At 46.1% G+C, this 14,478-nt stretch overlaps 1 protein-coding gene across 1 annotated transcript; it reads left to right on the top strand.

The window, feature by feature from the left end:
- The first annotated feature begins 534 nt into the window (after positions 1–534).
- Positions 535–11,834, top strand: ISL1 (ISL LIM homeobox 1). The gene is made up of 6 exons (XM_016142269.2): positions 535–1,086; positions 1,915–2,104; positions 4,998–5,257; positions 7,102–7,388; positions 8,694–8,861; positions 10,867–11,834. The coding sequence occupies exons 1-6, from the start codon at positions 1,059–1,061 to the stop codon at positions 10,981–10,983; spliced, it is 1,050 nt and encodes a 349-aa protein (XP_015997755.1). The 5' UTR covers positions 535–1,058; the 3' UTR covers positions 10,984–11,834.
- The last annotated feature ends 2,644 nt before the right edge of the window (positions 11,835–14,478 follow it).

The following is a 14,478-nucleotide window of genomic DNA, read 5'->3' as shown; positions in this document are numbered from 1 at the left end:
GGAGAACTTGGAGTCCGCGGAGTCAACCTGGTATTACCTGTGCGTTTCCAACCTGATTCTCCGCTAAGGCAGGAAGCGTCCCTTTCGTCCCACCCCACGTTTTTGGAGAGCTGAGGTCGGGGGTAATGGGGTCATGGGGAAGCAGTAGCGAGCAATTCCCCTGGGTCTATTCATCCCATTCCCGGTTCTGCTGCCCTTTGGGCAGCTCCCAGCGCGCCAGGCGCAGTCAGTTCGGGAACTCACCCTCCCCAGCAGCCAAGCCCCGCCAGGCCCGGAGCTGTGAGCCAAAGCGCGAGATCAAACCGAGCCAAACGGGCTGTTCCAAGTTGTTTCTTTTCCTAGAACCCGGGAGGGACCTCATCACCAGGAAAACCTACCCACCAGCCACTCGCCACCGGCGGCAGAAAAGTGAGCCGCGCACGCAACACGGCCAGCCGGACTGCTGGGACCCCAGGAGCGCAGGGCGGAGGAGCAACGCGACAGGAGGAAAGAGCGCTGGCGGCGCGGCCGGGAAGGAGCAAGGGAGGGGGTAGAAGGAGGAGTAGGGGAGGGAGGCCAGAAGCCAGAGCAGCCGGGCAGCCCCGGATGAGCTCCGAGCAAGTTGCCTCGGGAGCCCTAATCCTCTCCCGCAGGCTCGCCGAGCGGTCAGTGGCTCACGGCGGCGGCGAGGCTGAAATATGATAATCAGAACAGCTGCGCCGCGCGCCCCGCAGCCAATGGGCGCGGCGCTCGCCTGACGTCCCCGCGCGCTGCGTCAGACCAATGGCGATGGAGCTGAGTTGGAGCAGAGAAGTTTGAGTAAGAGATAAGGAAGAGAGGTGCCCCAGCCGCACCGAGTCTGCCGCCGCCGCAGCGCCTCCGCTCCGTCAGCTCAGCCGGCTTAAATTGGACTCCTGGATCCAAGAGGGCGCGGCGCAGCCGGGCAGCGGCTCTCTCAGCGTTGGCAACCCCCGGGGCCACTATTTCCCACTTAGCCACAGCTCCAGCATCCTCTCTGTGGGCTGTTCACCAACTGTACAACCACCATTTCACTGTGGACATTACTCCCTCTTACAGATATGGGAGACATGGGAGATCCACCAAAAAGTAAGAGGCTGTTTTACCTTGTGGGGCTCGGTGTGCTGGTGTTGTGCGGGGGTCTCTCTCAGGCACGGGTGCCAAGGGCTCTTCGGAGTTGGAGTCATTGCCTGGAGAGACAGAGAGAGAAGGTGGCTTTTTCTAGTTGCCGCCACGCCTGCATGCTTGCTATAGGTTCTGATCTTCGGGAAACTGAGTGTACCTTGTATTTAAATTCGCCTGTGTGCCCTCCAGAACCCTAGCCTTCTGGTGCTAAGTGGTTTCCTGCTCCGGAATTCTGTGCTCTCCCGAGAAGGTTATTCTGTTGCAGAGGTCTGCGGGCACATACAATACCGGAGATGTGAATTAGCATTAGACTTGCAAAAGAGAACCAGTGACAACTGTATTGATGTCTGCTCTTGCTAACAATATCCAGTCCTATGCGCTATTTAAGAGCTTGCTTCATGGAAAATATAGACATCCCTGCGTTTACTTAACGCTCTAGGCAAAACCTTTTCTTTGACTTGATTTATCCATAATCTTTCCCAGTGATTATAGCAAAGAGAGAAGAGGGAGGAAAAAGAAATACAAAATGAACGGGTTTGATTGCGTGCTAGGCTTACAAATGTAGACTATTCAAATCTGCATTTTACATATATTCCACCTCCTTTTTAAAACGAGTCAAGGTTTTGATGGCACACTTCAATTACCATCCCAAAGTGCAATACTCTTAAAGAAAAAGAAAGAAAGAAAGAAAGAAACTCCCAGAGAACGCCCTATAAGAGAACGACACTAAAAGTGTGTTTATCTCTGTAGGAAGTAAACGGTTAGTCAATCATGTATTTATTTTCATTTCAGAAAAACGTCTGATTTCCCTATGTGTTGGTTGCGGCAATCAAATTCACGATCAGTATATTCTGAGGGTTTCTCCGGATTTGGAATGGCATGCGGCATGTTTGAAATGTGCGGAGTGTAATCAGTATTTGGACGAGAGCTGTACGTGCTTTGTTAGAGATGGGAAAACCTACTGTAAAAGAGATTATATCAGGTACGCCATTTATACTGCTTCCTTAATTTTGTGAGATTTCCCTGTCTTTCTCCACTCCTTATTTGTTAGTTGGTGTGGCTTTGTATTTTCGCGAAGTTTGTGGGGTCCAGCATGCAAAAGTTACCCAGTACATATGTTACATAAATTAAACTATGTTGTTCATTTCACTGTTTATGAAAAAGACCCCACAAAACCCAATAGTAGTTTTCATAAATTATGTGGTATTGAAGCTTGTTTAATCGCTCTTGGAATTTGTCATGTTTAAATTATTTTCCTCTTGTATCTTTCCCCTTCTATAACAAAAAAAATTTAAAGACGGATAAGTTTAGATTTTTGGACTTTAAAAAGAGGTTGATTTTTATTGTACATGCAGTATTTTTTCTTTTCTATATATCTATTTTAGTTCAGTATTTTCTTAGTAACTTACAAATTCTTTGGAGGTGTCAATTTAATGGGCGAACTAAAAGTTTGACGCAAGCATGTTTAAAGATGCACTTTGAAAGAACAAATACAGGTATCAAGCTTTGTTCTTTTAGGGTAAGAGTTTCTACCTGGAAAAATTTAAAACCAACCCAAATATTCCCTGCAAAAAGACCGGAAATTTAATCTTTTTAAATATTAACCCTTTGGTGACATCTGACTATCTTTTCTTTCTTATCTTATCTGAGCTGATGAATTAGACAGAGCAGATCAAATTGCCCATCATCTGTCTACGAACAATTGGTATATTTAGATAATTGAACAGCTTCCTTTCTCACATTAAAATCTGGTAACTGATAAAATGAGCGAATTTCCCATACTGACAAGACTACAACCACATAAGAAACTTTCTGAGTTTTTTCCTTTCAATTTCTTCTGCCTAAACGTCATGCTTTGCTAATTGAGTATTTTCTGTGACCTGTGTGTATGTGTGTGTATGTCAGAACTTCATTTTCTACCTTAGAAAGCCAATAGAATTTCTAAAGAAAATTTTGTCATTTCAAAAATAGAAGAGATAACACTTTCACAATTATGTTAAATAACATCAAAATTAAATATTTGAAGTTATTTTCTTTAGTGGCTATTAACAAGAAAATAGCTTTTGTAAGTCATTTTCTGGAGCTGAGAACGCATTAAAGCGTAGTCAAGATTTAAGTATGTAGTTAGAATTTTTTCTGCTCATTTAGTGTCCAGGATTTTTTTTCTTATTTTAAAATCATGAAATGGAGAGTAGAATCTTGATAGATACAACTGAACAGTGCAAAAAAATGTTTATTAATACTTTAATGGAGGTGGGAGAAATGTAGGAGGAAATAGGGGAAGTGGGAACTGGAGGAAGGGGGAGGGGTTTCCCAAATTGTTTGGTCACAAGCAAGGTAAAGTCCTCATCCTATGAAATGGAAGATCTCACATAGAGTAGGCGGAGGGAGGCAAAACTTTTGAATCTATCTTAACCTCTGACAAATGAGCTGTTTTCATTGTTTTCTTGATTGGTGTGTGAACTAAAGATTGTGGAGAGGGAGAGCTCACTTCGCACCTACCCCAGTATCTTTACTCCTAAGGAGATAGTGTTTTGCTCAATTGCATACAGACCTGCATGTGCCTAATTCTGGATACACATTTGTAGAAGCCAGTCATGTCTCTCTCTCTCTCTCTGGGTTTCTCTGTCTCTGTCTCTCTTTCTGTCTCTCTCTCCCTCCCTCCCCCCTCTCCCCCTCTCCCCCTCTCCCCCTCTCCCCCTCTCTCCCTCTCTCCCTCTCTTCCTCTCCTTCTCCCTCTCCCTCTCAATTTCTCACTCGCTCTTCCCCCCCAACTTTCTCTCTCTCCCTTTCTCCCTCCTCCCTCCTTCGCTCTCTTCCTCCCTCCAGCCACTCCCCCCCTTTTGAAATCCAGTAGTTGTAAAAGCAGATAAACCATTTAAATCTCCAAATACCTTTCTCCCCTTGGGAGAGCGAGGTGCCCCCTTCCCTGTTTTGTGCGGATATGTCTGTCTCTTCTATTTTGTTTGTAGGAATGCCCCCCGCTTCTGCTATTACTGGTACACGGAGAGGGGGCCAGGTCAGTGCTGCAGAGAAGGAACCTGCAAAGCTTATGTCTTGATAAGGAAAGGTCAGCATTAAGGAAAACCTTAGAAGTGGATCTTTTTTTTTTTTTTTTTTTTTTTTGGCTGGTCATAGCTTTAAAGCAAATTGAAATAGAGGTAGATGCTTCAGCAACTTGAAAAGTATTGAGGGAGCAGAAGCCGATTTTAAAAATAATAAAAGGAAGACTGTAGAGGAAACTTTCAGTTAACATTGTTGCCTGAGGAAAATCTTTAGTTCCGGAAAAACTGCCGTGGACTTGTGCAAGAGAGATCTGGAAACCCTCAGGTTTCGTTTTGTTCTGCTTGTGCATCGTGTGTGTTTGCAAACCAAGCGGTGTGACAATCTCATTCTCCAACCTCTTTTTCTCTTGGATAGAGGCCTTTTTGTTACAGTTTTAGAGTCATTCCTAGTAGCAGAAATTGAGGCACAGAGAGGCGAAAGTGTGGGGCCAGTGGCTACCGGAGCCCCCATGGACTCCATCCTTTCGAAGAGCTGCGGATGTAGGGCCACCCTGCAATTGATCGGTAGGGCAGCCGTCCCGGGTACAGAACGCATCAAACATTTTTCCTTGGTATGGACTGTCTGTGCAAATCAAAACATGGAGGTTTATAGGAAAGAAAAAAGGGAATAAAAGAAAGAGAGAGGGAGGAGAGAGAGAAACCTAATCATATGTATTCTTCCATTCCCAGCTTGTCTGCAAATGCTGATTTCAGTGTCTCAGGGCCTTGGTGGCCTGGGTCGCCGGCAGTCTTGGGCCGGGGCAGTGTCCGCCTGAAGTGACTCCCTCTCCCTGTGCTTCTCTCCCCGCCCCGGGCCCGGTCCCCGCGCAGGTTGTACGGGATCAAATGCGCCAAGTGCAGCATCGGCTTCAGCAAGAACGACTTCGTGATGCGCGCCCGTTCCAAGGTGTACCACATCGAGTGTTTCCGCTGTGTGGCCTGCAGCCGCCAGCTTATCCCCGGGGACGAGTTCGCGCTGCGGGAGGACGGGCTCTTCTGCCGCGCGGACCACGACGTGGTGGAGAGAGCCAGCCTGGGCGCCGGCGACCCACTCAGCCCTCTGCATCCGGCGCGGCCGCTGCAAATGGCAGGTACTTCTCGGCCCGCTCGGAGGGAGGCCCGGCCCCGGGATGCGGGCGCCAGGCTAGGCCAGCGCCGCTTTCGCCGGCGCGCTGGCGGCTGCAGCAACCCTCGTAGCTGCTGGGCGGTCGATGTGGCAGCGGCGGTGGCCTGCAGTTAACTGAAGTGCTCTGAGTGCAGTTTGTCTGTGTTTCGCCCTAGCAAGGTTCAATGCACTCCTTGTCTCCCTTGACTCCCGCAGCACACCTACACGTCTGTGTGGCTATATATGGGTACACATGAATGTACACCACTTGTGCGTACATGCATACACACGCCCAAACAGTACTTCCAGTTCACCTTGGCCTTCAAGCCTTGGCTTACTGAAAACGGGCATCAGCTCCCCGCCAGGTATTCTCCATTCTGCGGCCTAATTAAAGGGGTGGAGCTCTAGGCCCCTGGAGTTTCCTCCTTTAATCCAGTGAAGGAAGTTTAGGTTGCCTTAAGTTATTTAGCCTCTCAAGTCATTTTTCCTTGGGAACTGCCCCACACTCCAGAACGTTTTTAAATTTTATTTTTATCCTTTTGTGAGAAAAGTGAACCCGAAAAGATACAGTCTTAATAACTGCAGGCAATTGCACAGAGCTGTAATTTAAAACTGTCAACAAGCTAATCTGTGGTAATCACCTTTTAAAGGGAGCCTGCCTCTTTAAACCATTCATTCTCAGCGATTTGGTGAGAATTTCATTTTCGGGCCTGTGGCTATAACACTAAATTGACCCCATAGGTGTTGACCTGACCCTAGGGGGTCCTGGAAGGTATAGGATTAGTACATACAGATCAGAGGGCTTTTTCCTCAGGAAGGAGGGTAGAAACAGAGCAAGGCCCACCAGGAGGGGCCAGAGGTAAGAAGGCAGACAATGTTTCCAGTCCTGCCTTGCAGGTCTTGAATAGATCTGCGCCCCTCCCCCTCCACCCCCCCCTCACATTTTTTAAGTATCAATTCCCACTAAACATTGGCTGAGAAAACTACAGCTCCTTCCCCTCTGCATTCTGGCAGCTCTAAGAATTGTCCTTGGGGATTTGTGACTAGCTTGCACTTGGGGGGAAAGCCAGAGGTGGCAACTTCTGTTCCCTGCAACCTGTACTCTCTCTGCTCGTGGGAACATACATAGGAAGCTGAAATCTTGGGAGGGAGTCAGAAAACAGTGCTTCCCAGCTGTCCTTTATCTAGAGCCTAGGTAGCCCAACAGAGTTTCAGTTTTCCTTCACTTGGGGTCAGCCCATCTCAGGAACATACAGGTAGATTTAGTACTAGGAAAAATCAGGACTGGAGAGATCGCCTAAACACTGCAGTTTCATGAGTTTTAGCCTCTTGGTATGAGTGTCCCCTACAGACTTAGGTTCAAGGCTTTCTGGCAGAATTTTCCTCAACCTCTGCATTGCAGACATCCTGGCTGGTGTAGTGTCTATGGCCGTCACTGGGGTGTTCTGAGTTACCTTCCTGGTACCATCTGGCCATTCTCCCAAGAGTACAGAAATAGGCGTAGGGGGCACTCAGTGTGACCTGGGCCCAGTCTGGAGGGAGAAACAATACCGAAAGGTGCCACCCCTGCTGCAAGAGGGGGACAGGCCCAGAGACTTGTGCCCCATTGCTAACACTGTGTTGACACGAGCAAAGGTGGAGGCTGTGTTTCCCCTGGATTGACCTCCGAAATTAGAAAGCAAGATTTTATTCTACCTTTCTCTTCTCTCACATGCACTTCTACTGCCGCTGTGTTGTCAGTCGAGGGTGCAAAGCACTGGTTATTGTCTGGGAGCGGGACAGTGACAGGCAAGTGCCTGGTCGGCACTCACAGCGCCCCTTACCCCGCAGCCGAGCCCATCTCCGCCCGGCAGCCGGCCCTGCGGCCCCACGTCCATAAGCAGCCAGAGAAGACCACCCGCGTGCGGACTGTGCTGAACGAGAAGCAGCTGCACACCTTGCGGACCTGCTACGCTGCCAACCCGAGGCCTGACGCGCTCATGAAGGAGCAACTAGTGGAGATGACTGGCCTCAGCCCGCGCGTGATCCGGGTCTGGTTTCAGAACAAGCGGTGCAAGGACAAGAAGCGGAGCATCATGATGAAGCAGCTCCAGCAGCAGCAGCCCAACGACAAAACTGTGAGTGGCCCAGGGGCTGGGCAGGGGACCCAAGGGAAGCAGAGGAGGCGTGCCAGGTGTATGACGCCTGCCCAGGTTGGCTGGCCCTGGATTTCTATCTTGCTTTGGAACAGGAGTCCAGACAGGTGGCATCTCACCCCTACCTAAGCCTGGGGTGGGGGAGGAGAGGCAACCATCATTGCCAAGCCCACCAGGGAGGGCGGGCCTGGTCTAGGAGGCTGCTCCTGGGCTTGGAGCAGCTGCCCACACCCATAGCCTGGGTGGGTGGGCTCATGCCCTTCAACTTTGTTCCCACAGAGAACCAGAAAGACATGGTCTCCCCTCTGTGGGCAGGCAGCAGCAAGGCCTGGCTTTGGTTTTGCCAGTATTTGAGATTGTCAGTTCCTCTAGCACTGGAGAGGAGAGAGGGACAGCTCCTTGGCTTCCCGTCAAATCCAGGGGTACAGGGGTGGGTCATCCCAGGGTTCCCTGGCCGCCCCCCCCACACACACACACTCTGGGCTAGGCCTGCTATAGATCCTTCAGGCCAGGAAGGCTCCCCAAGGTGACCTGCAAAAACAAGGCAACCTCTGCTCAAGGTCATGCCCAGGCTTCCAGAGATGTCAGGCCCTTGGCACTGTTATCCACGATTATTCCCGACCGCTCCTACCCTGCAGGCTTTCTGGTTAAAGTAATCCAAAGAGTTCCGTTTTTTGTTGTTGTTGTTGTTGTTGTTGTTTTGTTTTTCCTTTCGCATTTTACTGCTTCAATCCTATTTTTAAGTACCATAAAACCCACTGTCATTAAACTTGGCCAGCCGGCCAAGACCGTGCCAGGACACTTTTGAAGTTGGTTAGTACGCAATAGCACAATAGCCGCCAGACCCAAACGCTTGAGGGTGGGGGTTGGGTCTGCAGAGAGAACTGCCTAACTAAGTGAAATTGCCCAGAAAAGCACCATGTCTAGAGGCTGAAGGGAGGCCTGTCCTACCTCACCTTTCTACTTCTGGGAAGCTATAGTCTGGGAAGGCAGGCAGGAGGAATTGGGAAGAGCTATGAGTATGAGGGAAAGAAGAAAGTTGTAATAGATTTTGGTTTAATAATGTCCAAGCAGACTTAATAGTCCAGCTCACAGAAGCAGAAAAACAAAACACAGTAAAACAAAACTGAACTCCCGCTAATATTCATACGTACAGCAGATTAACTGAATCAATAAAGGCCACAGTGTAGATAAGATAATACCAGGGTATATTTGCTTAGCCTGTGCAGACAATGGAGGGAGGGAGTTTGCTTATTAACATGTTGGGATGGGGGGGCCTATTCACAGAATATCCAGGGTATGACAGGAACTCCCATGGTGGCTGCCAGTCCAGAGAGACACGACGGTGGCTTACAGGCAAACCCAGTGGAGGTGCAAAGTTACCAGCCACCTTGGAAAGTACTGAGTGACTTCGCCTTGCAGAGTGACATAGATCAGCCTGCTTTTCAGCAACTGGTAAGTGTCAGCTCCCGGGAGAGAAGAGGAAGAATCTCCAACAGAAAGGAGATTCTGGTTTAACTGTTACACAATGGAAGATTCAGGGGGTGGTTACCTCTCCGGCCCCAGGGTTGGGGAAAGATGAAGGAGGTGTGGTGAAGGGAAGGAGGCAAGCTCACAAGAAAAACAAACCTCTTGTGAGTCTTTTTTATGAGAGTTCATCATTTGACCATATAGTTTGAATTTTCTATCAATCAGTCCTGCTTTGATGTATTAATTGCAAGGTGCCCAACTAAACAGACATGCGTGGGAAGGTATACAGGGTTGCAAAATCATACCTCTTTTTTGAGTTGGAAGGGGCTTTAGATAGAGATCACTTTGACATTTTAATCAGCAATTAGGTAAACTTACTCCCTTCTCTGCTCTTAAAGAATGGTATATTTAAGGACCTAAATCAAGGTGTTTGTAATAATCAATGTTAAAATACATAATGTTATTATCAGTGAGCAGCAGGCATTTGGGTGGAGTTTTCAAATAAATCAATAAAGAGTTCAGTTATTTGAAGATATAATTGATGCTTTTTGTTACTGTATCCATTTCCGAAATTGTCTTAATCCAAAATGTAGTACCGCTTAAACATTTTTAAGTGTATGAGTTCAACTATCATACATAGCCACATACTGTGGGTCATGGTAATATGTGTTTTAGCATTAATATGTTTTCCATGTCCAGAAAAGAGAAAATGACTCAATTTTTGCCTACAGAAGGCTTAAGGGTCAAGATAAATAATTAAATATATGGCCTTTGTGATATGGTTTATGTACACATAAGATTATTTTCTGTGAATAGTAAACAGCTCTGTAGACTCTTATTCTATAAAACAAGATCTTTCCTAAAAATCTATTCCTGTTATTGGAAATGAAGCTCTAGTTGCTTTTAGGTTAGCTTTTACCCTCACATTTACTAGAGGGGCATTTTCTTCCTCTGTGGCAGGCCAGAGTCAGTGGTCAAGAAGACTCGGCCCAGGTTTATGTTTGTGAGTGGGCCAGTCTAGAGCCTAGGCAAATTTTAGACGTCCCTTGACCTCACAACGGGGAAGTTTAATTCGGTAGATAGGAAAGTAGACTGGAATTAGGAAAAAAGAACTTACTACTTTTAAAGTCAGGTTTAATCTTATAAGTTGAAGAAAACACGGGTCATAGAGGGCAGGTAGGGGAGGGTCCAGGGCAGCCAAGTGTTTGCAGCTTCTGAAACTTTAGTGTCAGATGTGAATAGTAGAAGGGGAGCCAAGGCAGGAGGCGGGGGTCCGGGGGCAGGGCGAAGGAGGTTTACAACAGCAACACAATACTTTCGGCTTAAAAGAAGGAGCCAGATATTTATAACACGATGACGATGGCGTTATAATATATGGGTCTCCTCTTGGAAGGAAGAGCCTGATTTAAAGAGAAAGAGAGAGAGAAAGAGAAAGCCCAAAAGGCAGCAGGACCAACAACAAGGAAGAAACCCACTCTGTGAACCCTCTGAGGAGTTAATCATTGTTCTGTGGAGCCTCCTCTGAATCACCCGTCGTCACACGATCTGAGATCTGAGCGTGTGTTATGGATTTTCCAACTCAAGAAGAGAGGCTTTGATGCCTGGAGACTGAGAACTCGCCTGCTCCCAGGGCAACATGTAGCTGGCAGGATAATTTTATTTCGAGCATGCATGGTAGAGTTGCGATGCCATTTTACAGTGGGAAACACATTTGTTCTTAAATAATTTAACGCAACATAATGTTGGGAATTCAGTTTCAGTTAAAACAGAGATCTCTTGGAAGATGGGAAAGCGAGAAGATTTCTTCTCAAATTCTTTTCCTTGTAGGCTTTCTTTAAGCCTGTTAAAATTCAATTATAAATGCTGTTACCTCTGTCTATATATCTCTCTCTCTATACACAGACACTTATATGTTCATACCCATAAGTTTATAATCCTTTTATGAATATGATCACAGCCTCCTTTATTCATTTCTCAACCTTCTATGCAGGTAAATTTTTCAGAAGGAGGACCGGGCTCTAATTCCACTGGCAGTGAAGTGGCGTCGATGTCCTCTCAGCTCCCAGATACACCTAACAGCATGGTAGCCAGTCCTATTGAGGCATGAGGAACATTCATTCAGATGTATTTTTTTCCCTGTTGGAGAAAGTGGGAAATTATAATGTCGAACTCCAAAACAAAAGTATTTAACGACCCTGTCAATGAAAACTGAATTGAGAAATGAATGCTCCATGAAATGCACGAAGTCTGTTTTAATGACAAGGTGATATGGTAGCAACACTGTGAAGACAATCATGGGATTTTACTAGAATTAAACAACAAACAAAATCCAAACCCAACATACGCTATCCAATGATCTTAGGAGGACTGAAAAAAAAAACAAAAAACAAAAAGACGTTTTTAAAACGTAGAGGATTATATTCAAGGATCTCAAAAAAAGCATTTTCATTTCACTACACATCTAGAGAAAAGCAGAAATAGAGATTTTCTAGTCCATCCTATTCTGAATGGTGCTGTTTCTATATTGGTCATTGCCTTGCCAAACAGGAGCTCCAGCAAACGAACAGGAAGAGAAACTGGCCTCCTTGGCTGAAAGGGTCCTTTCAGGAAGGTGGAGCTGCGTTGGTTTGCGATGTTTTTAGTTGACTTTAACAAGGGGTTAATTGACATTCTGGGTTTCTTAGCATGTCCTGTAGCTGGTTTCGTTTTTTTTTCTTTTTGCCCCTTCCCCCTCTTTTTTTTTTTTTTGAGATCCATCCTCTATCAAGAAGTCTGAAGCGACTTTAAAGGTTTTTGAATTCAGATTTAAAAACCAACTTATAACGCATTGCAACAAGGTTACCTCTATTTTGTCACAAGCGTCTCGGGATTGTGTTTGACTTGTGTCTGTCCAAGAACTTTTCCCCCAAAGATGTGTATAGTTATTGGTTAAAATGACTGTTTCTCTCTGGAAATAAAGAGGAAAAAAAGGAAACCCTTTTTTTTTTTTGTTTGCTCTTGCATTGCAAAAATTATAAAGTAATTTATTATTTATTGTCAGAAGACTTGCCACTTTTCATGTCACTTGACATTTTTTGTTTGCTGAAGTAAAAAAAAAAAAGAAATATAAAGGTTGTACCGTGGTCTTTGAATTATATGTCTAATTCTATGTGTTTTGTCTTTCTTCTTAAATATTATGTGAAATCAAAGCGCCATATGTAGGATTATATCTTCAGGACTATTTCACTAATAAACGTTTGGCATAGATAAATAAATAAATGCAATGATCCAGGGTCCCTCTTTTATGTTTACAAGTAAGCATTAAAATGTCTGAAATTAAGTACTGCATGTGAATGGGGTAAACTGACAATAGGTGTGATGTTTTATTGCAAATAGTTATGGGTCGAGTTTGCAAGTTTGCATTGCTTCAGTGGGATCAAAACTGGTTGGAAGCCTTAAGCTCTCAGCTGTGATAATGTTACTGGGTTTTGAAAATAAGAGGCTATCTTCTGTCCTGCTCCCCACCTTTCCTTCCTCCTGTCTGTTTTCTTGTCCTACCCTTACCCCACCCAACATAAGAAGAGGGTCCTGCTTAAAGTGGGTTTTCATTCTGAGTCACTTTTATTTTCTTAAAGTAAGTGTGTTATACCAAAGTCTCCTGCTTAGGATTGTTGAAATGACCCATATTTCAAGTATAAGCTCTTGCTAAAAGAGGCTTTCTGCCTAGCCAGTGAGGTATGACCATTATTTACCAGAGGCGGCTGTCAGCCGATTGAGAAATGCTGCTTTATTTGCGCAGGAAGAACAGGCCGAAGGAGAGAGTTTTTTTTTTTTTTCTTTTGCGGCAATTCCCAGACCAGTCAGCTTGTGTTTTCTTGTCCCCCTACCCCCGCTGCCCCCGTCTATAGCTTGTTTCCTAACCCAGTCCCCTTGTCTCCTCCTGCAATTCCAATTTCAAACCTCTTGTAGAGGCGACTGGCCGGGACAGAGCGCCGTGGCCGAGGGTTCGTTGGGGAACCGCCTTTTGTGCGATGGGGACACGGTCGCATGCTCTGCAGGCCCCCATCGATGGTCGAGACGTGTACTTGCCCTCCAACACGTTTTTCTTCCTGGCATGTAGCAGTAGGTCCTATGTGAGAGCCAGAACCCGGGGCCAGGTAAACGCGCTGTTCGACATCAGGCTTCTCGGTGCTTCTTCGTTTGCGGGTGTAGAGGTAGAATTTGGGGCTCTCGCTGTCCCCTCTCCTTCCTTCCCCCCAGGATAATACTTTGACTCTTTAGAAACTGAATTCATTTGTACACGCAAGTGCAATTCCATTTTAAATATGATAACTGGTAATAAATGCGAATGCTAACATAGCCTAATCGTGTGCCTGTGGCGTGTGCCCCTCGGACGCCTGCCAGGGACCAGGGCGGAGGCCCGGCTGAGGCTGGCGAGCCCCACCGCTCCCAGCTCTCAGGTCGCTTTCCCCTTCTCCAAACCTGCGCAAGTCGCAAAACGAGACTCAATTAGGCTTTTGTTTGGCATCGTTCTACATAACGGGTTAATTACAGGCTCTCACGTGGGGGCAGAGGAAAAACAAACTTTGCATTGAAAATGTTACAGTGCATTAGACATGCCCGTTGATTACTTTGATTGTTGTGTCTAATTCTTGACAGAGGGGTAATAATTTGGCCGGCGGTAATAATGGCTTGTAGTCGTCTGTTGAGAAAAAACAAGAGTTATGTCTTATCTCACACAGATCTTGTCCGGGAAAGCCCCCCCCCCACCACCACCCCGCCTCCCACCCCACACGCTTTTTTTCCCTTTGTCCTTTTCTCTCCTGTCTCTCTCCTCTAATCTCTGGCACCGACTTGACTCTCAGCTTCCGGTTCACAGTGTCGATTTGTGTGCCTTTTCGGTTTTCCTTTTTCCTTACCACCATACCTGGGATGGCTAATAAGTACAAGAATGGCAGGTCCAACGTAAATATTGGCGTCATGCGTGCACAGTTCCTGGTCACCCAAGCCCTGGAGGACTCTTTTTTAGAACATTAACACCTACAGATGAGAAAAACTTTATTTAGGGTTTGAATGCAGTGGGTCTTAAGTGAGGCACACATCTTTGTGATGCTTTTTCATCCTGACATTTATTTCTAAGATTAAGGGTGGCGGTGGGGGAGGGGGTGATGTTTTACATATACAGATGTCAATCTATTCTGAAGTCCACAGCTTGAATTTAAGTACAGTAATTTGGGAGGGGAGTGATGAATGATTTGGTTTCACTTGCTAGATTCAAGATATTTGTTGCCTGATGGCTGAGAATGGATTGATGGGTCGATAGCATTCTAGTTCTTGTATTATTCATAGGAAAGGTGTGTTCCTTCTAGACTCCTCAGCATGTGCTTTAAAATGTGTAGCTGAAATGTCTTCTTGTTTGCAAACCATCTCTTGCACACACTCTCTCTTTCCCCCTGCACACCTCTGGAGACTGAGTTTTGAGCTGTGCTCTTCTAATGAAATTCCTCCTGTTTGCTATTATCTTTGATCCTCCCTCCCTTATTACTTTGAATTCTTCATTCTGGACATTATGACTCATTTCCTCTAGCTTCTGCAAGCTAAAATTTAATGCAGCTGAAAACAT

This window comes from Rousettus aegyptiacus, unplaced genomic scaffold (genome assembly GCF_014176215.1).
Source record: "Rousettus aegyptiacus isolate mRouAeg1 unplaced genomic scaffold, mRouAeg1.p scaffold_m13_p_8, whole genome shotgun sequence".
In the NCBI taxonomy this organism is placed as follows: Eukaryota; Metazoa; Chordata; class Mammalia; order Chiroptera; family Pteropodidae; genus Rousettus; species Rousettus aegyptiacus.
Note: the sequence above shows the minus strand (reverse complement) of the source record. Positions and strands in the feature narration are given on the sequence as shown.

Coding starts and splice junctions, on each gene's coding strand:
- ISL1 (XM_016142269.2), top strand. CDS start 1,059: ATGGGAGACATGGGAGATCCACCAAAAA. Junction 7,389..8,693: donor AGCAGCCCAACGACAAAACT/GTGAGTGGCCCA, acceptor GCCTATTCACAG/AATATCCAGGGTATGACAGG. Junction 8,862..10,866: donor AGCCTGCTTTTCAGCAACTG/GTAAGTGTCAGC, acceptor CCTTCTATGCAG/GTAAATTTTTCAGAAGGAGG.